General features: G+C 45.1%; 2 protein-coding genes across 12 annotated transcripts in view; both read right to left on the bottom strand.

Annotated features, from left to right (window-relative positions):
* Positions 1-5,082, bottom strand: part of Trpv3 (transient receptor potential cation channel subfamily V member 3) — a 33,227-nt gene extending 28,145 nt beyond the window's left edge. Inside the window, exons 1-3 of one of the 9 annotated variants that reach the window (XM_074047180.1) lie at positions 4,783-5,082; positions 4,020-4,077; positions 2,621-2,741 (exon numbers count right to left, since the gene is read on the bottom strand). In XM_074047180.1, coding sequence (XP_073903281.1) covers positions 2,621-2,739 — 119 coding nt within the window. In that variant the 5' untranslated portion in view covers positions 2,740-2,741; positions 4,020-4,077; positions 4,783-5,082. Of the gene's footprint in view, positions 1-2,620; positions 2,825-4,019; positions 4,145-4,782 lie in introns of all 9 variants that reach the window. The other 8 variants (XM_074047178.1, XM_074047179.1, XR_012438785.1 and 5 more) reach the window with 8 other exon arrangements.
* A 6,290-nt stretch (positions 5,083-11,372) lies between these two features.
* Positions 11,373-24,246, bottom strand: part of Trpv1 (transient receptor potential cation channel subfamily V member 1) — a 50,299-nt gene continuing 37,425 nt past the window's right edge. For 2 of the 3 annotated variants that reach the window (XM_074047175.1, XM_074047176.1), the window contains exons 13-16: positions 22,853-23,178; positions 21,851-21,978; positions 21,292-21,407; positions 13,250-14,503 (exon numbers count right to left, since the gene is read on the bottom strand). In XM_074047175.1, coding sequence (XP_073903276.1) covers positions 14,331-14,503; positions 21,292-21,407; positions 21,851-21,978; positions 22,853-23,178 — 743 coding nt within the window. In that variant the 3' untranslated portion in view covers positions 13,250-14,330. Of the gene's footprint in view, positions 12,132-13,123; positions 13,219-13,249; positions 14,504-21,291; positions 21,408-21,850; positions 21,979-22,852; positions 23,179-24,246 lie in introns of those variants that run through there. The other variant, XR_012438784.1, reaches the window with a different exon arrangement.

Genomic DNA, 24,246 nt, shown 5'->3' with positions numbered 1-24,246 from the left:
GACTGGGCAGGAGCTTGCTTGCCACCTTCTTTAACCCAAGAAATGGCCAAGTGTTCTGAGCTCCTCAAGGCCAACTCCTCAACAGCCTCCATCGGCTCGAGTCTCTGACCCGGCACATTAGCTTGCCTAGGGCCCAGTAAGGAGGCCTAGATGGCAGCTACTCACAGGGAATAGCATAATAGTTCAGGAAAAGCTCCCAGGTCCAAACATCTCTCTGCACTCTAGATCTGGGTCTGCCAGGCTGTCAGTCAGTAGAGCTGAACCTGAACTAAGTTTAGGAACACAGATGGGCTCACAAAAGCATCTAGACTGGACAGGCCTACTACAGAGAGCCTGGGGGTTTCCTGAGTGCCTATCCTCAATCCTTCCTTGAGCTCAAACTAACCCTGGGGAAAAAAATTGGGAGGGGAGAGGGAAAGAGAGCCAGAAAGGCTGGTTCTTGCCAGCTTAACTCGGGGATGGCTCCTGAAACACCTGTCTCATCTCTTTCTCCACCCAGTTCTGTCTCCTATGCTCCAGGATGTCCCTCAGGCACTTTTTAGTCAAAATTTCCCACCTGCATTTGACTCATTCTCCTATGATGACTCGAGGTGGCTCGAGTTACCCCACCAGAAGCACTTCCTTTTCCCTTCCATCCTATAGCAAATACCATGACATTAATACCTCTCTAAGCCTTGGTGGTCAAAGATGTGGAAGAGGTTCAGACCTCACCACCTAGTCTCCTTTGCCTTTCCCATCCCCTGAAATTCATCCTCCACACAGTCACCCAGACTAACCTTTCCAAAACTCAAATTTTAATATTCCCTCCCTCCCCTTCCCTTGGTTGCTCCCTACTCCCCTCATGATTGTCCAAGTTCCTTAACTTACCCCTAAAACCCATCCTCAATGGAATTCACCTCCCCAAAGACTCAGCACTTTGACTACACCAAACTCCTTGCCATGTGCTACTCTCAGCCTCTGCTCCCATGTTCCACTGCCTGACATGTCTTTTCCCTTCATCTCCACCTACCAAGGTCCACTCTTAATACCATCTCCTCCAGGAAGTATGTCAAGACTATCTACAAGATCAGAATGACCCTCCCTGCCTCAGGCTCCATTCTGCCTAGTTGCCCTCTCTCCAAACTTTTCCCATATTTTCCTTGGTGCCCCTCCCTCCAGACTGTGAGCAGGAGTGGGTAATCTTTCTTCTTATGTCTCCATCTCCCTATCCTGGGCCCAGCCCCAGGCCTAGCACATAGGACACCTCAATGATTATGCCTTGAACCAACGGACAGAGAGAAAGCAACAAGCTTGCCTCTGACCCAAGAGGAATCAGGATAAATGGGCCCTCCTAGACCAGTTCTAAGAGAATCACAACTGAAGTGGCTTCCTGGTCTAGGTTGGTTCATTTGAGAAGCACTCAATCAGCTGAGGGGTGGAGGACCAACCATGGGGCAGCTCAGGGGCAGGAAGGCATGAGCTTAGTGAAGTCCTTTCTCAGCTGGCAGCCTCCTCCATGTGCCCATCTGAGAAGTAGAAGTAACCATCCCAGCCCTGCCCAGCTCCCAGGAGCTCCACAGAGTGACAACAAGTGATGATGATGAAGGGAACAAAAACATTATCAAGGTCACAAGTGCTGAGCACATGTCAGGCAGTGTGCTAAGCGCTTTGTTAACATAATTCCAGTTAGCCATCATCCTGTGAGCTTGTGCCTACAGAATGATGTGTCCCCATGTAGGGATCCAGCTTGACTCAACTACAGCTAACTTGATTATAACCTCCATTTGGCCCACCAGGTGACCCACCTTCCAAGCCTTACAGGACAATGTTGTTACAATAGTTAGCTGAGAATGTTGTGTTGGTCACTGATGTCTTCTCATCTCTCCCTCTCTTTCTCTCTCTCTTTCTCTTGTTGCAGTACTAAGGAGTTTGAACTCAGGGAGTTTGACTTACCACTTGAGCCACAGATCAGCCCTTTTTGCTTTAGTTTATTTTAGTTTATTTTTCAGGTAGGGTATTACGCTTTTTTGCCCAGAGCCGGCCTCAGACCACCATCCTCCCATCTGTGCCTCCTGCATAGCTGGGATTATAGTGTGTGCCACCATGCCCAGCTGAACTGTTTCTTAATTTACGTTGGACATGGTAACAGTTTTTGAGAAGCCAACTATATTCTGTTAGCCATGGCCCACCTTTATCTAGCTTGGCTTAAAGAAAGAAAAACCCTTCCTTCTGTCTTGGGGTACCAGAAATCTTCCTGTCTTGCTACTTCCCAAGACATGCTTCTGTCCATAAGTCCTCAATAAAATGCACTTTGTGCAATTCTGCATCTGTCTGTATCTTTCTTCAGTCTCAAGAACCCTTCCACATTTGGCAGCTGGCTCTCCTTCACAGGAATGAGTTTTTCCAAAACATCCCATTTCACTGGTGAGGTTAGAGAGCTTGAGTAAACTGGTCAGGAGCATAGTACATTGAAAGCCAGTGTGTGTGTGTCTGTGTGTCTGTGTGTGTCTGTGTGAAATGTACTCAGCTGAGGGTCTAGGTTACCTGGAATTTCCACCCACCTTTTTGCTCCCACCTTTTGGTCTCAAGGATGGCTCTAGCAATCCCTCACCCCCTTCCAGGAGCTTTCCTGAAGTCCTACCTCTTCTTGGTAGGGGTGACCTCACCCGGCCTCTTCTCTGTCAGGACAGCAGGGTTCCCACTGAGAGCAGTGGTTCTCCTGCCGATGAGGGGCACCATCTCCTTGGGGTGGGCATTCATGGCTGGAACACAGTCACAGGGGCATGAAGGAGCTTCCAGGGGCTTCAGATCCCACGTGGTACCAGCCAACTCTTGCTCACACTGCCTGGAACAGGGGGCTTACTCCCAATCTTCCCAAGCTGCCAATCCTTCTTGGGAACAGGCAGACTGTCCCTGAAGTTTCCCTGTTCTCTGCTTCTGGTCATAGGAGGGCCAAGCAGAGCATCCAAGTAGACCACCGTGCTCCTAGCCTTCTCCATCATCACAATCTCAGCCTCACCAGTCTCCAGGTGGACTTCTAAGAATTAACTCTGTTTTCTCGATGTCCCCCTGAAATTTCGTGTTCAGATCTATTCTCAAAGAGGTTTCACCTTGAAGAGCAAGTATATCACCTCCTTTTCTCTAGACACTATGCTCCTAGGAACAAAAATTCAAGTTCCCCTAGTGTTTTGGATTTCTCAGCACCTAAGTGGTCTCTGCAGCTAAGACACCAATCATCTTACCCCAAAGCTAAGCATAACCACCCCACGGCTGTCTGTCTGTTGGGTCCCCTCTCCTGAGGCAGAGGAGGCTCACCTCTTGATATAGGCCTGCTTCACTGACAGTATTGTCTGGGCACTCTGCTGAGCTCCAAAGGGTACAGAGAAGCTGGGAAGAGTGCCTGATACATCTTCAAGAGACAAGGGAAGGGATCTCAGAGGGACCCCTAAGAGCTGCCATGTGAAGGAAGGGAAATTTCGGCAGAACACGCAGTCTGGATAAAGACGGGTTAAGGCAGTTCAGTGAGTGGCAGGGGTGCTAGGGCTGGAGAGCCTGGGGCGTTTGCAGGGACCTCTGGCAGCATGGGGCTTTGGGGCAGGTTGGCCACCTTGTGAGGGCCTCAGACACCACTTGGGAGCTATGGTTGTTTCCAGCAGCATGAACGGGGAAGAGATTGAAATTATATGATGGACAGCCATCTTAGGGAGAGCAGGCATAGGGAATGGAGGAGACCCATGGCCTGGGAGGCCAAGAGGGGCTTCTGTAGGGGCCATGGGGATGAGGAAGGGGCCAGCTAGCTCTACAGGCTGAGATGGATGGTGTGGATAGGCGGGAACTGCTGTTACGAGGCCAATCTATGCAGGTCACCTCAGGGAACTCACTTTGATACAGGAGTACCTATGTCCCTTCCTATATCCATCACAGCTTGAGAACAGGTGGCCTTTACTGCCTGCCCAAACCTAAAGCAACCTGTGGACAGCTCGGACTAAAAGGCTGTCTGGGCCAACAGAAAAGGAGAAAGGTAGAGGTATGTCTCTTACCTCTCCCTGGGCTCCCAGTTTCCCTCCTGAGAAATGGTCTGAATGATCCTCAAGAACCCTATAACCATGATCCATGAAACCAGTTATGCCATTCTTCCTGCCCTGGACCCATGAGTGTGACTGTCCTGGGCAGACAGAGCAAGAGAGGGTCAAGACAAGCTGGACTGGGGCTGAAGCAGCTATAATTAGCTCCCTGAGTCACCCCATAAACCCTGTGTTCTCACCTACTGGACTCTCTCACTGCCCTGCCCTCCCTCTCTCCGGGATTCAGCTTCCTCACCCAGGAAGTGGAATGTCAAGTCTTTCAAGTCCTGACATTGATTGAAATGGACTGTCCTGGGACATAGACTAGGCCTCGGGGGCCACGGGGATACTCCATGGCTACTGTCTCACTAAGTCTGGGAACCCCGGCCCTGTCACTCTCGAATGCTAGGCTACCTCACTCTGTTCTGGACTGCCATGACACTCTTATCCCAAACAGTACATCTCTGCATCAATGAGGGAGACAGCCTGAGCAATCTGAGACCTCCCTCCCAGGAACCCCCAAAGCTCAGGGAAAGGCCTCTGGGCCCCTCAGAGCCCTTGTGACCCTTGTGATCAAGAACTCGCATAGCTTTGGTTCTCCTGCTAGCCCCAGCTCCCTTCCAAACTTCCCTGAGGCCTATAGGCAAAGAGCAGACCTGGCCCAGAGGAGTCTGGGTCCATGCTCTGAGCTCCCCAGGGGCCTTGAGGGCACTGGCTGCCCTGTGCCATGAGGACTCACCTGAGAAGGTTCTGGGTGGTAGTAGTAGTCCTGGTTCTGACATCACCGCATGTCCAGGGCCCAAAGCCCCCCGTCAAGAAGGTGGCCAAGGTTACAAGAGGCTCTCATCCTAGGCACGGGAATGGCCGATGGTTGGAATGAGGCATCAGAGGCAGAACTGGCTGAGCCACCTGTACTCAGCACCCAGCAGGCCACACCCACCACCCATGTGCCCTGAGTGATTCACTCTCACACCCACACAGCAGCCTCACCTCACAGGGGACAAGACAAGGGAGGCGCCTGCCTTAGCACAAGGCTGGAGATTTGGTCTCAACTCTTCTCTCTCTTATATTTGATGCTCAGCAGTACTTCCCATCAAAAGCTTCAGTTTCCTCAACTAGGAAATGGGAATCACAGAACTTACTTCCCAAGGACACCATGATGTCAAAGATTATGGAGGTAAGAGGGCTTAATAGTCAATTGCTCTGCCCTGACCCCTGGGAGGGAAAGCTACAACCCTGGTTGACCCAGGGTGGCCAACACTGAGACTTAGCATCTACCCTTCAAAGCCAGTGCCTAGGATCATGTCCCTCAGAAACAGTCACCAGAGGAAGTTCAGTGCTTCTAATAGCAATTATTCATCATCGTGGATGTTAATGTCCGACAGCCTTATCCCTTCCTGGCTACCTGACCTTGAGCAAGTCATTTCTCCCCGGCCTTAGTTTCCTAGCCTGTAAAATAATCCACCTTGCAAGGTTACTGTGGGACTTAAATGAGACAGCCAACAAGACCTAAAGGACAGAAAGAGTTTAATAAAGTGAGACATCTATTAGCTATTGTTGTTTTGTCATGTTAATTTATTCTCCCAGCAACTTCCCTGGCCCTGCAGCAAGAAGACTTTGTGCCCTCCTCATTGGCCAGCCACTGCAAGGTTTGATTCCAGGTCACACTTGATTCAAAGGCAAATTGAGGGCAAGACACGATAGGGATAGAGCAGAAGTATCTGCTGGACGGCTGATGCAGCAAGATTTTCCTGGCTGCTCCCAGAAGGCAAGCCCCTGGATCCTTGGTCAACCTGCCAGGCCTAAGGATGAGGCAAGAGGCAGAGGAAGACTTCTGGGCCATGAAAGAGCAGGATCTGTGGCCGGGCAAGACAGAGCAGGCTTTCAATTGTGGTTAAGTAGGGGGCCACTTTTGCAGTTAAGCCAAGAGGGTCCTGAAGTTCCTATTCATGATTGGTAATCTCATCACTGTGCCTGAAAAGCCACCATCAAAGCCCAGCTCCACTCTCCTGCTGCTTGCTCTGCCATGACTCAGCCTTTGCCCTCTTGCCTTGCTTTGAACTGTCTTAGAAACCTGCAGATGTGGCTGTTCCAGGCTCAGTGTTGAAACTTCCCTTGTGTTTGTGCTTTTCCTCAGGGGCCAGGCAGGAAAAAGGTCCCTTGTCTCCCACCCAAAGACATACACTGTGCCCAGCAAGAAATAAAGAAAGCTCCCCAACGCCTCAGCTGTAAGTGGCAATAGGAGCCAGGAACTCAGCAGAGAGAGCAAGGCACATCATGGAAACCCACTTCCACTCCAAACACATGGAAACCCGCAGCTCCATGGGCTGATCCACATTCACTCCTACTTACTCCAAGAGCTCAGTGGGAGGCCTGGCAGGGAACTGAGGGGCCAGTGAGGGATTCAGAACCAGAGAAGGTAGTTGTGGGCCACCAGGGAGACTAGCTCAGGCAGTAACTATAACCCACCAGGCACCAAGGAGGGGAAGGCACCGGGGAAGTGAGGATGGGTTCAAAGCACAGAAAGCATTTGGGCTGGACTTAGAAAGAGGGTGGTATCTACAAGAAGAAAGCTACACCAGCAGAGGGGTGGAAACCAGACCCTGGCCTGTTCAAGCTGTGATGACAACCCTGGGGCAATGTGTAAACTCAGCAGAGTGATGGGACATGGGACTGCAGCTCCAGGCTTCTGGGTCAACCCAGACCCCTTAGTCACCCAGGCTGTGTTGGCACAGCCTCACAAGGTACATGGCCTATGGCTTGGCAGGGATACCATCACCTCTATAGACAGGGGAAAAACTAACCCAGCCAGGCTGAGCCCACACCTCAAACCAAAGGCTAGGATCCCTGTCCTGTGTCTGGTGTCCACCAAGTACAGTTGCAGGACTGTGGATTAACAAGTCCCACCTCTTTCTACCAATCCTCCAGCCCTTGTGGAACCCAACATTGCCTGCCTCCCCTTGACCGCCAGTAAGTGTCCTTTAGGGCTCATTCCCAAGACTCCAACACCCAGGAGCCTGAAGGAATTAATAACTGTCCTCCATGACCAGGATTCTGGTTTGTGTAGCAGTCATGGGGCAGGCCATGCACCCCTTTCCTCAGGGACTCAGATTCTCTGTGACAGTGGATAGGGCACATAGAAACTAAAGAGGCCATAGCCCCAGGAAGGGGCCTGACTCTGTATGTGGAAGAGAACACCAAAGGAGATAGGGCCCAGGCCTGAGGTGGGATGCAGGCAGGGAGAAAGAAAGGGCAGCGTCCAGATATTCCAACCCCAGCTCTGCCTCCCAGAGGCATGAACATCAGGCAGTTTCTAGACATCTGGCAGGATACCCATGTGTGTCCCCATCCCACATCCAAAGTCACAGCAGAAGCCCTGCCCCACAGTGTCTATGTGCAGAGGCTGCCCTCCCACCTGCTGTAAAATGCCCACAGAGGACAAACCCAGGAATGTGGCAGACCGTGCCCTCCCCAAACCTCTCAAGACTCAGACACCAGGACCAAGCAACGAATCCACAGGTTCCCCCTTCCCAGAGACAGGAGGGAGACAGGAGTTTCTGTGGGGTGCAAGCAGGCTGGAAGGGGCCAATACCTTCACACGTTCTAAGAAACACGCTGCTTGGTGCAATGAGGAAGGAGCAGGGGCCGACCCTGACATGGTCAGGGTCCAGCTGCATTGTGGCAGGACACAACTGTTCCTAGGCTAGGAGAGCTGAGCAGCTGTCCCACTGGGGATTCTGGGTATAGACTGGATGCTTCCCAGTTATGGAGGGAAGGTCTTGGAAACAGAGATAAAGAGACAGCTACAGACTTGAAAATTATTAAGAGAGTAAATTTAAATGTTCTCACCAGAAAAAAAGTGATAAGCAGTTAGGTGATGTAGCCTAAAGTGAGCTTGACTCAGCCATTCCACAATGTATATGTATATCAAAACATCTCAACCCCTTTGAACAATGAACATACACTTAAATAATGACAGACAATAATATAAAACAGGACCTGGGAGGAAGAGGCTGTAAATGGGAGGGGCAGGGAATGGAGAGGGTAAGGGAGTGTGAATATGGTCAATGTACTTTATACACGTGTATGAAGAACGAACATTGAAACCTGTTGAAATAATTTTAAGTAGTTGGGAAGAGAATGAGGGAGAATGATGGTGAGGATAAACGTAACCAAGGTACATTACAATATGGAAATGTCACAATGAAACTTCCTGTACAGCTAATATATGCTAGTAAAAATATAAAAAAGTCATGTTTGCACCATAAAAATGTACAATCTAATATAAATCTACAATAATATCTTGTAAAATGAAGATTTTGTTTTCATTCTCTTTTTTATCATTTCTCTTTATGAGAGGATTAGATTTTAAAAGTACATTGTATTCATGTATGGAAACATCACAATGAAACCCTTTCATAAAATTAATATATACTAATAAAATCTTTTTTATATAGTCTTTTTTAAAAAGTAAAAGTACTGAAAAGTGAAAAGGAACATGACCTAAACAAAAATATAACACACTAAAATGTAAATGCATACAGTACATTAGTCAATGCTATGAAAAATTTAAAGGAAAATATTAGACAGAGGAAAAAAGGAGACTACTTCACATATTAGAATGGCCAAAATCCAAAATGCTGGTGAGGATGTAGAACAAGAATTCTCATTCTTCTTGTAGAGGCCATTCACATCCTTTGTTAAGTTTACTCCTAGGTATTTGATTTTTTTTTTTAGACTACTGTAAATGGAATATGTTCTTTCTCAATTTGTTCATTGTTGATGTATAGAAAAGCTAATGATTTTTGTAAGTTGATTGTGTATCCTGCCACATTGCTGAAGCTGTTTATGGTGTCTAGGAGTTTTGGGGTAGAGTTTTTTGGGTCTTTGAGGTATAGGATCATGTTATCTGCAAATAGGGATACTTTGACAGTTTCTTTACCTATTTGTATTCCTTTTATTCCTTCTTCTTGCCTTATTGCTCTGGCTAGGAATTCCAGGACTATGTTGAATAAGAGTGGGAAGAGTGGGCACCCTTGTCTCGTTCCTGATACAAACCTCTGAAGAAAGAGATTGAGGAAGACTACAGAAGGCGGAAAGAACTCCTGTGCTCATGAATTGGTAGAATCAACATAGTAAAAATGGCTATACTACCTAAAGCAATCTACATGTTCAACACAAATCCCATCAAAATCCCAATGACATTCACCACAGACATTGAAAAATCTACCCTAAAGTTCATTTGGAAACACAAGAGACCACAAATAGCCAAGGCAATACTCAGCAAAAAGAGCAATGCTGGAGGTATCACAATACCCAACTTCAAACTATATTACAGAGACATAGCAATAAAAACAGCATGGCACTGGCACAAAAACAGATGAGAAGGCCAGTAGATCAGAACAGAGGACCCAGATATGAATCCACACAGCTATGCCCACCTTATTTTTGACAAAGGTGCCAAAAACACACGATGCAGAAAAGACAGCCTCTTCAACAAATGTTCCTGGAAAAAAGTGGTTATCTGCCTGGAGAAAACTGAAATTAGACTCATGCCTGTCACCCTGTACTAGTATTGACTCAAAATGCATTAAAGACCTTAACATCAGACCCAAAACTCTGAAATTAGTACAGGAAAGAGCAGGGACTACTCTGGAAGCAATAGGTATAGGCAAGGACTTCCTCAGTAGAACTCCAGCAGCCCAGCAACTAAGAGAAAGGATGGACAAATGGGATTACATGAAGTTAAAAAGCTTCTGCACAACAAAAGAAATGGTCTCTAAATTAAAAAGGCCACCCACAGAGGGGGAGAAAATACTTGCTGGCTATACATCAGACAAAAGACTGATAACCAGAGTATACCCGGAGCTCAAAAAACTAAACTTTCCCAAAATCAATGAACCAATAAAGAAGTGCACAACTGAACTAAAAAGAACTTTTTCAAAGGAAGAAATCAAAATCGCCAAAAAAAAACATGAAAAAATGCTCACCATCCCTAGACATAAAGGAAATGCAAATCAAAACCACACTAAGATTCCACCTCACTCCTGTTAGAATAACTATCATCAAAAACACCACCACCAACAAATGTTGGCAAGGATGCAGGGAAAAGGAACCCTCATACACTTCTGATGGGAATGTAAGCTAGTACAATCACTTTGGAAAACAATATGGAGGCTTCTTAAAAAACTAAACATAGATCTGCCATACAATTCCAGCAATACCACTCCTAGGGATATACCCAAAGGAATGCGACTCAGGCTACTCCAGAGGCACCTGCACACCCATGTTTATTGCAGCATTATTCACGATAGCCAAGTTATGGAAACAGCCAAGATGTTCCACTGCCAACAAATGGATTAAGAAAATGTGGTATTTATACACAGTGGAATTTTACTCAGCCACAAAGAAGAATGAAATCTTGTCATTGCAAGTAAATGGATAGAACTGGAGAACATCATCTTAAGCGAAGTTAGCCAGCCTCAGAAGGCCAAAAATTTTATGTTCTCCCTCATATGCGGACTTTAGATCTAAAACAAATGCAGTAATATTATTGGACATGGGTCACACACTAAGGGGAGAATGCGTACAGGAGGAATAGGGAAAGGTAGGAAACCGAAAACTTGAAAGTGTTTGATGTGCCCACTGTAGAGGAGCTAATAAAGTAATCTTAAACTGACAGAGGCCACTATGGTAGGTGACCGGGAAGTAGTGAAGAGATCAGATAGAGATGAATCAGTTCGGGTTGTAATACACATGTGCATGGAAGCAATGCTAGGAACCTCTCTGTATAGCTATCTTTATCTCATGCTAGCAGAAATGCTATGTCTTTCTTATCATCTTTTATGTTTTCTCTTCAACAAAATTGGAGAAGAGGGCAGAACAGGTTCTGCCTGGTGCATGAAGGTGGGAGGCAGAGGGAGTGGGTAAGGAATGAGGGGGTAGAGATGGTCCAAACAGTGTTTGCACATATGAATAAATTAATAAACAATTAAAAAAGAATTCCCATTCATTGCTAGTGGAAATGCAAAAGGGATCAATTTGTAAGACAATTTGGTGGTGTCTTACAAAACTAAATATACTCTTACTATATGATCCAGCAAGTATGTACCTTGGTATTTATTCAGAAGAGTTGAAAACATGTCCACACAAAAACCTGCCATAAACTTTATGAGTAAAGTTTATGGCAGCTTTACTCATAAGTACCAAAACTTGGAAGCAGCAAAGATGCTTTATTATTATTTATATTTATTATTTATCTTTATTTATGCAAAGATGTCTTGCATAAATAAACTATGATACATTCAAATAATGGAATTTTTCTCAATGCTAGAAAGACTTGGGTTATTAAGACGTGAAAAAACATGAAGGAAACTTAAGTGCATAGTACTAAATGAAAGAAGCCAAACTGAAAAGGCTACATACTGTATAAGTCCAACTACATGATGTTCTGAAAAGGGCAAAAGTATGCAGTTGAGGCAGGCCAGTAATAGAGAAGGAAAGGGGAAAAAAAAATACTATGAGACTCAACATCCCAGCCCAGTACCGTCCTTGGATATCCCCTCTTATGGTCATTTTATGGTCAGGCCTGCAGTTGTAAATTCCCCCAAAAGTCAAGGGAGTCTCTTAGTTGGTTCAGACCAGAAAATGACTCATGCTCAGTAAAGGCAAATCTGTCCTCAATCTGACCTCTCAGGTGAAGCCTCTACTTATGACCTTAAAAACATTGGTCACATCTTATACATACAATTAAAAACCTGGAAATCAGCATGAGTGCAAGCACGAACACTCCGTGTTATATATAACAAAACCCTGTCAACAACACCTGTCAATTACTCTGCCCCCTCCTACAAAAACCTTGCAGATTTTTCCCGCCACTTGCCCTGCGATTTATAAATTACCCATTGAACAAAGGTCAGGGCTCCTGGCCAGAGCCACCACACCCTCACAGTGCATGCTTTTACCTATACTTCCCTTTCTCTTTCAGTAAAGCTTTCCTTCTGCTTTGCAATCTGTGTCTCTGTCCAATTCTTTGTTCACAAGATGCAAGGGCCCGAGATCTTCTCAACCAGGGTCTTCTGAGACCACCTACCATAACAGAGACAGCAAAAAGATTAGTGGTTGCCACAGGCTGAGGGATAGGGAGAGGAAAGTGTGGATTAGTGGAGCACAAAAGATTTTTAGGGCAGTAAAACTATTCTGCATGATACTATGATAGTTGATACACATGTCAAAACTCATACAATGTACACCATCAAGAGTGACCCCAGTGGACTCTGGGTGGTAATGATGTGTCAAAGTAGGTTCATTGCAACAGGGAATATGTGGAGAATCTGAACTTCTGTTCAATTTTGCTGTGGACCTAAAACTGCTTGGAAAATAGCTTATTAAGTTAAAAAGAAAAGAAAGAAAGAATGGGCCAGGTGTAGGTATGTCCTTTAACAAAATCAAGTTTACATAAAAGGTTTTGATCAAAGGGAGACCCACAGAATTTCCTCCAGGTCTAAGTAAGTTCAAAAGCTGGCCAACTTGCAAAATTTTCAAGATATTGGACATTCACACATTTTCTGAGAAAGGCCAACAGGTAAAGCAAGGAGTCCCAGGCCCATGACAGGCAGCCAGGCAGTGGAAAGTCCTCCTTTCTCCCTTCTGACCTGGGAATGGGCCAGCATGCCCCAACGCCATCTGACAAGGCAGTGAAGGCATGGCTTTGGAGCTGGCCCTCTTGGGGTCAGACTTAGGCCATGCTCTGTGCTGACTATGTACTTTGGCGAATCTTGGAGCCTCAATTTTCTCATCTATAAAACGAAGTTAATGAAAGTTTCTTCTTTTCTTTCTTTAAAGGATCTGTTCTTTAAAGGATAATGCACAACAAGCACTTTCATAAACACACATTCTTCCTCCACACTCACCTATTATATGGGCTGTACAGACAGGCATGATACTAGAGAACATGGGGCAGGGAGTCTCAGTAGTTCTTACACATTCACTTTTCCTGGTAGGGCCAAAGCTTAAAGTCACCCATCCTTCCATAAACCAATATCCAACAATTTCATGACTAGGCAACTCATTCCACTCACCACAGACATTAACACCATCCATTCATGTCTTAGACAGATATTTCTTCTGATTATGTGTTAAGCTCATTTCATAAAGGAAGGGTCATCAAACTTTTCTGTAAAAGACCAGATATGAATATTTTCAGCTTTGTGAACTATTCAGTCTCCATTACAACTTTCAACTCTGCATTGTAGCATGAAAATAGCCATAGACAACAGTAAATGAACACGTGAGGCTGCGTTCCAATGAAAGTTTATTTACAAAAACAGGTGGCAGGCCTGATCTGACCCATGGAACAGTTTGCTGACTATGGTAGGGGTGTTTGCAAGGGAGTGCCCTCACCCATGGGTAACAACTAAAGAGTGAACACAGACTCCTAGCCATACGCAATACTGAACATGTGTGCACACATACTCACACAAGCATACATGTGCACACACACACAGCACAGAGCCAACTAGCTATGCCAGCCCAATGTCTGGCACAAAGTTCACATATGCATACATATATGTGTATATATATATATATACTTTTATTTATCTTATGGATGACAAGATGGATGGGGGTGGAAGCATTTAGCACTGCAGGGGAATTACAAATGGAAGATCACTGAAAACTTCTCACCGTGTCCCTTGGAGATAGTTCTAGACTTTTATCCAAATAGCAATAGAGCTAATATTTTGGGGACTCTGCTATTTCACACCAAAGGAAAAGAGTCACTTGTGACAACCTGATCCTGCCAGAGCTGGGAATGGGACCAGCATCCCATACTGTCTGTGTGATCAACACTCCAGGCAGTGATTATTAACCACAACATGGAGAAGAAGAGGTTCAGCCTTTGACATCAAAAGAAGTGTTTTGGTCTCAAAAGTATTTTCCTGGGATTTATTTACTTTTACTCCCAGTAATGTAAGAGTCAAAGAAAAAAAGACCTAACAGGTGTCCAAGCAGAGATTTATATTCACACTGTAAAATGAAGACAGTAAGATGTTGAAAGCCAGGTCTTTTCCTGTTTGAAGATTCACCTGGAGACAGTGATGGCTGGATGCATATGTATTCCACCCCACCACACTTCCTGAAATGTGTCCAGTGCAGTCGTAGGAACACATCCAGGCAGGCATGGAGAGGAACAGGCTGGGGACAGGGTGCTGGTGTTCCCTCAACAGTCCCCCAATGGCAGTGGGGCACCCATGGGCCCAGCATCTAGGGTACCCTGCATGGGGTCCCTCACTTCTTCCCTGGAGCCACAGAATCCTTGAAGACCTCAGCATCTTCTGGCTTAAGGGATCCTGAGAAGTACTTCAGATGAACCTCCTCAGGCTGGACGGAGTGCCTATCTCGAGTGCTTGCATCCCTCAAAAGGGGAACCAAAGCAAAATTCTTCCAGTTTCTCCCTGAAACTGAAAGGCAAAACATCGTTACTACCTTGGATACAGCAAAACAAGGTTTATTTACTGATCTCACAAATCTCCAGAGAGAAGGGGGTTCAGACCTGCAGGTGCTTCCTGCCGCCCCTGGATCAGTAAGGTTCCTCTTCCCTCAGCTGCTCAAGGAGCCTCATCCCTTTAGGTTGCACTTTATATTCTCTTCATCACTCACCTCTGCCAGCCTCTGTTTCCTCTCTGCCCAAATGAGAGGGAGAGGAGGTTTCCAGTGTGACACTGTGGCCTGACCCATGAGTGGATCCACACTAACTCAGCTCTAGATGATGAATATCAGCCAAGGAATTAGGATTTGGGGTAAACCCTGTCTCCCAGACTCCCTAGAGAAGAATAGATTGGGAACAATACCAAGGGAAGCATAGTGACATTGGGCCTCAAATGAGAACTTCAAGTGTGGCCTGAAATTCCAGGGAGCTCCTGAATCCAGTTGTCACCGTCCCTCCAGCCACTTCTACCCTCTGGCTACCTCAGAGGAATGACAGCCAACAGGGCAAGCTGTGGGTACACTCCTTTCATTTTTCTGGTCAGTCAAGGCCTCTGGTCTGATCTCTCTGAAAAAACAGCCTAAAGTCATTTCTCCTGGCCTCAGGTGGTGATCCAGGCCCCTCTGCTGGTGTCCAACACTGGCCACATCTCAAAGGTATCAGGAATGCCAGAAGCTGGTCCCATGGTGACTATTCCAACTGAATTCTCCAGGTCTGCAGGCTGACTGTGTCCCAGTGGGTACTGGCCTGTCCCCCAATCCCAAGCTAACACCAAGCACCAACTGCTGAAGAAGAATCCCTTGCAGAACCCTGTGCATAGAAACAGGAAGGACCATGGGGAGACAGACCAAGTACCCACTGGGATACCATTTTCTGGCTGAATGGGTGGTGGGCACCCAGTCTCAGGGACTGTTTGGCCTAGCCCCAGTTCCAGGGCCCTCAAATGAAATAAGAGGTTCCTATTGCCACCTTGGGAACTCATTATTGTTCTGATGCCAAGACCTCTCCTCATGCTCCCCTAGCTCCCCTACTTATAACTTTTCTTCCCTGGCCTGTCCTTCCTATATGCCCTCATCTCTTCCTATTACTTGCACTGTTTGGTGGGGAAAGGACCTTGTTATCTCAATGATCTGGCTATTCATTTCTGGGATTTATACTGTTTTGAAGTTGGGTAGGGAAACAGAGTCCTTGAGAAATATTCCCTAATAAATGATAAGTACAAAATCAGGAAACCTCTCACCATCCCCAATGCCTGCTCCGGTTAACACATATGTGTGTATCCCTGACACGAAGCTAATGTCATTATTAATATCACAGTGAACGTGCAAAATTGTAAACAGTCAACAATGTCACACAAACATAATATAAATCAATGACAAAGTAAAACAGTGAATCTTGTAAAATATGTGGAAATTCATGAAATTAGTAAGAGTGATATCAGAAAACTGCTCAAATCACATACAAAGCCATCTTTAAATAGCTCTCAGACAAAGTTATATCACCTAACAATTGAAGAAGATTTAATCAGAAAGTGTTATGACATGACACAGGGAGTCCTTCTGATTAGACTCTTGGGAAAGTAACAAGATTTCAGGGGCCTGAGGGAAAACTGATGAAGGCTTTGAGCAGTTTTCCAAAAGTTAGTTTTCCAAAAGTTAGTTTTCCAAAAGTTCTTTGATGAAGTTGATCTCTACTTCCAAAAATAATGGATTATTTAATACCAAGCTAGCCATCCTGTGGCTGGCAACCATTAAACTAGGTAAACACATGCAGCAAATACATTTAGGCACAGGGCAACAGATGATGACAACTGCAAGCCCTGAAAGAAGTAAAGTTCACAAAGTGAGTCCTATGCTTGCCCTGACTTTCTAGTTCGCACAATTTTCCCAACTAGAGTGCAGAGAGCAGCAAACCAAGTAGAGTTTGGACTTTACCCTGAGATAAGGAAGAAGAAATCAGAGTTTGGGGCACCTGAAGCTTCTAGAATCTATGGGGCAAAGCATAGGGGAAGAGGGAGAAGGAGTTACGGGGGTGGAGGCCCAAAAGACTTTAGGGCAGACTGGTATCCCACTAGTCCTTGCTTGAAAGTTGTTTGTGCTTGCTCATGGTGAGACTGCATGAGGCTTGCTACACAGCAGCTGCTATGGGGTGGAGAGTGGGGCAGAGACATTAAAGGGGGAGGGTCGAGTGATATTGGGGGACCCCATCCAGTGTGGAGAGATCTCCTTAGCATCCTTTAAATACTGTAAGATACCGGAAAGACCCCAATTAGGAGTAAGAAACACTCCCTAGTACTAAGGTCTACTCAAGACCCACCCCAAAAAAAACTAAAACCAAGCCCTGACAAGACCCCCAGTAGAGACAGAGTTTAAAGGTTGAGTTCCACAAGTTTGATTGGTTGGGAAAATACCTTGGGGTTTCCACAGATCTGCTATAACAAAGTTCAAAACTAAGCCTGCACAAATTCAAGGTGATTCCTTAGTCACAGAACCACTAACTGAACAAAAATTCAATAGTCTTTAAAGGAAGGTATCCACAATATATTATCTACAATGAGTTTCCATGATATATTATCTGCAGTGCCCAGTTTACAACTTAAAAAACACTAGATATACAAAAAAGAAAAGAAAAGAAGTATGGCCCATAGTCAGGAAAAAATAGCAGTTAAAAGAAATGGACCCGAAAGTGGACTGGCTCAGATTTATCAGACAGAAAATTTTAAGCAGCTATTGTAAATATATCCAAATAACTAAAGGAAAACATGGTCTTAATTGTGGCATATCCAGGGAATCTTAGCAAAAAAATTAAACTATAACAAAAAACAAAACAGAAATTACAAAACCAAACATCCCAATACCTGAAGTGCAAACCTCACCAAATGAGATTAGCAGCAATTTGGAATGGCTAAGAAAAGAGTCAGTGAATGTGAAGACAGATCAAGAAACATCATCAAATCTAGGGAATAATGAGAAAAGGCTTGAGAAAAAGTGAACAAAGCCTCAGAGACCTATGGAACAATGTCAAGTAGTCTAACATACATGCAATTGGAGTCCCATAAAGATGACATACTTCATTCTCCTAACACACACTGATGTACAGATCCAATAATCAACAAACTTCAAGCAGGAATAAAAAATCTAATTATCAAATCTAATTATACCTTGGTCAAACTGCTGAAAATCACAGATAAAGAAAATATTTTAAAAGTAACCAAAGGGAAAAAAGACATACTGCATTCAGGAGAACATGGTACAAATAATGACTTCTTGGAAACAAGTAAGGCCAAAAGACAATGAGGAAACAGTGTTGAGATTTAGAAAGAAAAAAAAAATTCTTAACCCAGAGTTCTGTTGCCAGTGAAACAAGCATGAGAATGAAATAGACATTTTAAGGTGAACAAAAGCTGATATAAAACAATTCTATAATGATAGAAATTAGATAAACAGCTACATAAGATGGGAAGGGGTAAAACTGACTACCCGTAAGATAGTTGTTGAATTTTAAATTGAAGGGGCATAAGGGTGCTTTCTGCATGATAGAAATGTTCTGTATCTTAGGCTGGCCACAGTGGCTCACACCTGTAATTCTAGCTACTCAGGAGGATCACGGCTCAAGGCCAGCCTGGGCAAAAAGTTGGCAAGACCTCCATCTCAATCAATAAAAAAGCTGGGTGTTGTGCCACACACCTATCATCCCAGCTATGTCAGATCATAAATAGGAAGACTGCAATTCAGGCTGGCCCAGGAGCAAAAGTGAGATCACATTTGAAAAATAACAAAAGCAAAAAAAAGGACTGAGGCATGGCTCAGGTGACAGAGCACCTTCATGGCAAGTGCAAGACCCTGAGTTCAAACCCTAACACCACGAAAAAGAAAAAAAAAAAGTTCTGTATCTTCAGTATGGTGGTAGTTGCCTGAGTGTGTAATGTACACATGTCAAAACTTATAAAAGTGGGCTGGGGCATGGCTCAAGTAGTAGAGCACCTGCCTAGCAAGCACAAAGCCCTGAGGTCAACCCCCAGTACCACAAAAACAAAACTTATGAGACTATACATTTAAATGTGTGCCTTTTGTGCTGAGTGGGGTGGCACACCTACAGTCCCAGCTACTCAAGAGGCTGAGGCAGGAAAATTGCTTGAGCCTAGGAGTTTATTTTAAAATAAATAAAATTAAATAATTTATTGCACTTATATGTATATTACATTTCAATAAAGCTGATTTTTTAAGTTTATGAAGTGTTTAAGATGAATTTTTCTATAATACCATATAGAATATGAAAGATACAGTATCATAATATCAGAAAAGCTAGGGCTGGTGGAGTGGTTCAAGTGGTAGAGGGCTTACCTAGCAAGCTTGAGGCCCTGAGTTCAATCCCCAGTAATGCAAAAGAAAAAAGAATGGTATCATACAAACAGCAAAGTATGTAGCTCCATGTACCCACCTCTCTGCATAAATATCAAAAACCAAGCCAAAACTTCAAAACCATTGTTGATAATCTTAGAAATAGTCCAGCCAGGCACTTGTGGCTCACACCTGTAATCCTAGCTACTCAGGAGGCAGAGATCAGGAGGATCACAGTTTGAACCCAGCCCAGGCAAATAGTTCAAGAGACACTACCTTGAAAAAAACCCATCATAAAAGACAGCTGGTGGGGTGACTCGAAGTGCAGGCCCACTCAGTAGTACTCAATTCAAGCACCAGTACTGAAAAAAAAAAAAGAAAAGAAAAGAAAATCTTCACAACACTTTGTTTGGCAATGAGTTCTTGGATATGATACCAAAAGTAAAGGCCGCAAAAAAATTACAAAAATTGAACTTCATAAAAATTTAAAACTTTGCTCATCAAAGAAATCTCTCCACCAGGCGCAGTTGCTCACACATGTGATCTCAGCTGCTTGGGAGGTGGAGATCAGAATGATCTTGGTTCATGGTCAGCCAGGGAAAAGTTAATGAGACCCCTCCCATCTCAAGCAACAAGCTGGGCATGGTGGTGAATGTCAGTAATCCCAACTATGCAGAAGGCATAGGTAGGAGGATTGCAGTCTGAGGCCAGATCCAGGCAAAAAAGTAAGATCCTATCCAAAAGACAACTAATGCAAAAAAGGACTGGAGACACAGCTCAAGAGGTATAATGCAAACGTGAAGTCCTGAATTCAAACCCCAATACCACCAAAAAAAAAAAAAAAAAAAAAAAACTCTTTCAAGAGATTGAAAGAGCCAACAGAATGGATGGAGAAAATATCTGCAAATAATATATTTGATAAAGGACTAGCATCCAGAATATATAAAAAACTCTACCATTCAACAACAAAAAAACTAAATTTTTTAAATGCACAAAGAACTTGAATAGGTATCTCTCCAAAGAATCTCTACGAATAAGCATGTGACAAGATGCTCAAATGTCATGGTCATTAGGGAAATGCAAGTCAAAAATACAATGTGATGCCACCTCAAACCTATTTGGATAACTATATTCAAAAGAAAAAGAAAGAAAACAACAAGTGGTGAAGATGTGGAGCCTCGTGCATTGCTACTGCAAATGTGAAATGATGCAGCTGCCTTGGAAATCAGTTGGCTGCTCCTCAAAAAGTTAAACAGACTCACCATGTGATCCAGCAATCTCACTCCTAGGAATGCACCCCACATCACAGGGAATTGATCAGAGTTGTGTGCAGCAGTGCTCAGCACTATTCACAATAGCCAATAAAGTAAAACCAACCCAAATATCAGTCAACAGATGAGTGGGCAAGCAAAATGCAGTATTGTGCATGTGATGGAATATTATTCAGCCACACACAAAGGAACAAATAATGCACTATTCTGCCATGAGTTATAAATGGACAAATTCATAGGAATAGAAAGTAGAACAGAAGTCACTAGGGTGTGGGAGAAAGAAGGAATGGGAATTACTGCTTAATGAGTACAGAATTTCTGTTTGGGATGACAAAAAGTTTCTAGAAATAGATGGTTCTACAACGTGAATATAATTAATGCCATTAAATTGTATGCTTTAAAATTATTAAAATGGCAATTTTTATGTGATACATATTTTACCATGATTTTTATTTTGTAGTGGGGAATGAACCCAGGGCTTCCCACACATGCTAGGCAAATGCTCTACTACTGATTTTTAAAAAACTAAACTTGATTTAAAAACTAAATTAGTACATGTTTATAATTATGACTCAAATTTGTTTAATGTAAACTATGTTTGCTTCATTTTGAAGTAAACATCCCCAATCAGACCTTTAATTTCATGTTTCCTGTTTACCATTAACTGTTTTCTGCTCTGGGTGCACCCTTTTCTCATCTCTCCTTCCCTCCTTCCACCTGCCTGAATACGTCACATAAAGGAAGTGTCACATGCACCTGTTTGTGCCTCTGCAGCTTCACACAGCTGACTGTCCACATGGGGCATGATGGACAGCACTGAGGAGATAGGCAGCCTTCAGGAACTGGTCATGCTAGGAGCTGGGCATGACCTCAGCTGCTTCTTTAGGGGTACCAAGGACAGTGCCAGGGCCAGGGATTCTGTCACAGCTGGCCCACAGGGCTTCATCGAGCATTCAGCATATGCACATGTTTAAAGACACACAAGAATACCTGTGACTGTGTGTGGATGGCTGACATCTGGGCCTGTCTCAGAGCCCAGGTCCTGTGAGAAGGGGAGGAAGGCCTGCAAAGAGTGGGGAACCTACCTGCCCAATATCAGGCTACCAGCCAAGGAGGCCCCTCCATGTCCAGCACCACCTCTCACACCTCACCTCTGCCGGACCTCAGGGAGAAGCTCAGAGTGCGCTTGACACCCTCGCAGTTTCCCGGGTCCTCATTGATGATGCCCACGTTGGTGTTCCAGGTGGTCCAGTTCACCTCATCCACTCTGCAGGTGAGGGAACAGGATCAGGAAGCTAAGGACCTATTGGCCAGCCCAATTTCCCAATCCCCATGGCCCACAGACAGGATGGAAAGGTAGCTAGCCAAGAGGCAGTGAGGGCCTGCTTTTTGGACACAACCCTTCCCTGACCTTACCATGAAGCCAGGTACTTTAGATACTGGATTCCTGGTTCAGACCCTGCTCACCATGTGGTTCCTTCTAGACAGCTCAAATTTTCCGTCCCAACTGCTGAGATGTAAGGTGGGTCTCCTGTACACACAGCTGAGCCCTGGGGCGATGCTTGTATCTGTAAGTGTCCTTGAGAGTCCTCTGTGCTCACAAGTGGCCCCAAAAAGTCCTGAGGGAGGTCTCTGTACCTGTAGCTGGCTCTCCCTTACCTACAACTAAGTTCCACATTTCTGAAGCTTCGATTCTTGCTTGGGCCTTACCTGAAACACCACCTGTAGTCATCTTTGCCATCAGGGGTGAACCCCACCTGCAGCAGCTTGCCCGAGCGAAAGGCCTTCCTCATGCACTTCAGGAAGCTCTTTTCTGTGTCCAGGATGGTAATGGCTCTCTGAGGGAAGACACACAAAGGGTGGAAGAACAAGGGGCAGAAGGGCAGGGGCCACCAGCCAGGATCAGCCTCTCCAGAGTTTCTCCCTGCTCCTGGTGCTTCCAAGCTGGCCCTCTAGTACCTCCATTACCAGGCCTCTTTCCAAAGTCTGGCAGGTCTACACTCCATGATCAGCTTAGCCTGATCAGACCTGCCCAGACCTGCCCTGGGCCTGCTGGTACCTATGGGACCTGGCCAGCACAGCACTGTGAGTGATGTAGAGTATCCCAGACACTCCCCTGAGGAACTCACAAAGACACCTGTGTGGTGGGTAGAGCAAGTTCTCAGAGTGTGAGACTACTTGGGGTGAATCCTGGCTCTGCCTCTTCATCAGCTCTGCGGCCTGGAACAGATACCTAGCATCTCTCTACCTCACTGCCTCTATCCAGAGATGGAACAGTAATAGAATCCCCTTCATAGGAGTGTGGGATCATTAAATGAGAGCAGGGGAATAAGACACAATAGGACGCACCATCTCAGGGAGGAAGATATGGACAACATGGCCCAGAAGGGCAGCTCTCAAGGTCCTGCCCCATGTGAGCTGGTGTCTGGAGCCCACCCTAGGCCAAGTTCCTCTGTAGTGGACACCCAGTATCAACTTCTCCCCAGGACTATCCAGCCCCCAGACAAGCACAGTATCTGTGAACACCAGCTAAGCTAGCCTGGCAAAGGCAGACAACCCTCAGGAAAGGGAGTTCACAGAGGGAGAAGCTGCTGCTCAGTCCAGGACCTGATTGGGCTTCCTACCCCATCCCAAATATGGCATGGCCTCATGTGCCAAAGCAGCAGTCAGAGCAGCTGACCTTCCTAGCTGCGCACCCTACAAGCTGCCCACCTGCAGCTTCCAGATATTCTTGCTCTCCTGTGCAATCTTGTTGACCGTCTCTCCCATGAGGGCGATGAGCATGTTCAGCAGGAGGATGTATGTGAGAATCACATACGCCAGTAACAGGATGATGAAGACAGCTTTGAAGTCATAGTTCTCAGTGAACTCCAGGTCGCCCATGCCGATAGTGAACTTGAACAGCTCCAGACATGTAAAGTACAGGCTGTTGTAGTTGTTCGGTGGCGGGGACCTACAGCCAGGCCCCCGCCTATTTGGTGACGTGGATTCAACTGGCAGAGATTCATTCTTCCCATCCTCAATCAGTGTCACCACCGCTACAAGCCATGAGAGGGAGAGGGACAGCAAAATAAAAGCCAAGAACCCAGGGTCCCTGACATATACCCTCCTACCCCAGAATGGATCTACAGCAGGAATGCTGTACAGCCATGCAGGACCTTTCTGTGATTTGTTTTTCAAAACCACCCCTTTCTTCCAAACTATCAAAAAATTGCCAGAAATATTGCCTTGTCATAATAAGAACTTTTTCATTATGTGCTAGAAAAATGTAAAAACAAATACATTAATTTATGTTTAGACTGTGAATAGTCACTTTTGTGCAGTGTACATCCTGCTTAACTTTACCCATCAGCCCTTTGCCTCACACCCACTGTGTAAGCTACACCCTGCTTGGCTATGTCCCTTAGAGGTCTAGGGTGTTGAGGAGCTCAGAGAAGAATGGTCTCTTCTTTGGAAGTGTGGTGGAGAGTCTGAGAGTTTCTATAGCAGTTGGGCACCATGTTTACTGGTATTGGTATCCACTAATCCCCTTGGCTTAAACTTTTCCTGCAACCAACTGATATGCAGGGACTTTAGACTGGAGTGTCGGAGCCCACCCCTTTCACAACAGACCATCCCTGCCAGGAAAAGTTCCAGAGCAAACTGCAGGGTGCGAACAGGGGTGGGAGCACCATGGGAACCATGTAACTGCAAAACTCAGATGAAAATTAAAGCAAGGCCGTGTGCTCAAAACATGATGTGCACATTCAAAAAAAAAAAAAAACAGCAATCAGTTTTGAAAGGCTCCCAAGGATCAAATCTCAATCTGAACATCAAAATAAATGATAGTAGAAAGGATTTACTCAGCTAATGGTGAGAATCAATGAAGGAAAAAAAAAAAAGAATCTATGAGGCCATCTTAGTGTAAGAATAGGTAGATAGGTAGATAGATAGATAGATAGAACCAAGAGCTTTTCCTTACAATAAAATGACAGGAAATAAATGAGCAAGGAATGGTGGAGTTGAAAAAAATCATTTGAGGGCTGGAGGTGTGGCTCAGTGGTAGAACGTCTGCCTAGTGTGCATGAGGTCCCCCAGAACCAGGAAAGAAAGGGAAGGAAAGGGAA

This window comes from Castor canadensis, chromosome 11, assembly GCF_047511655.1.
Source record: "Castor canadensis chromosome 11, mCasCan1.hap1v2, whole genome shotgun sequence".
Classification (NCBI taxonomy): Eukaryota; Metazoa; Chordata; class Mammalia; order Rodentia; family Castoridae; genus Castor; species Castor canadensis.
This window is presented reverse-complemented; position numbering and strand designations above follow the sequence as displayed.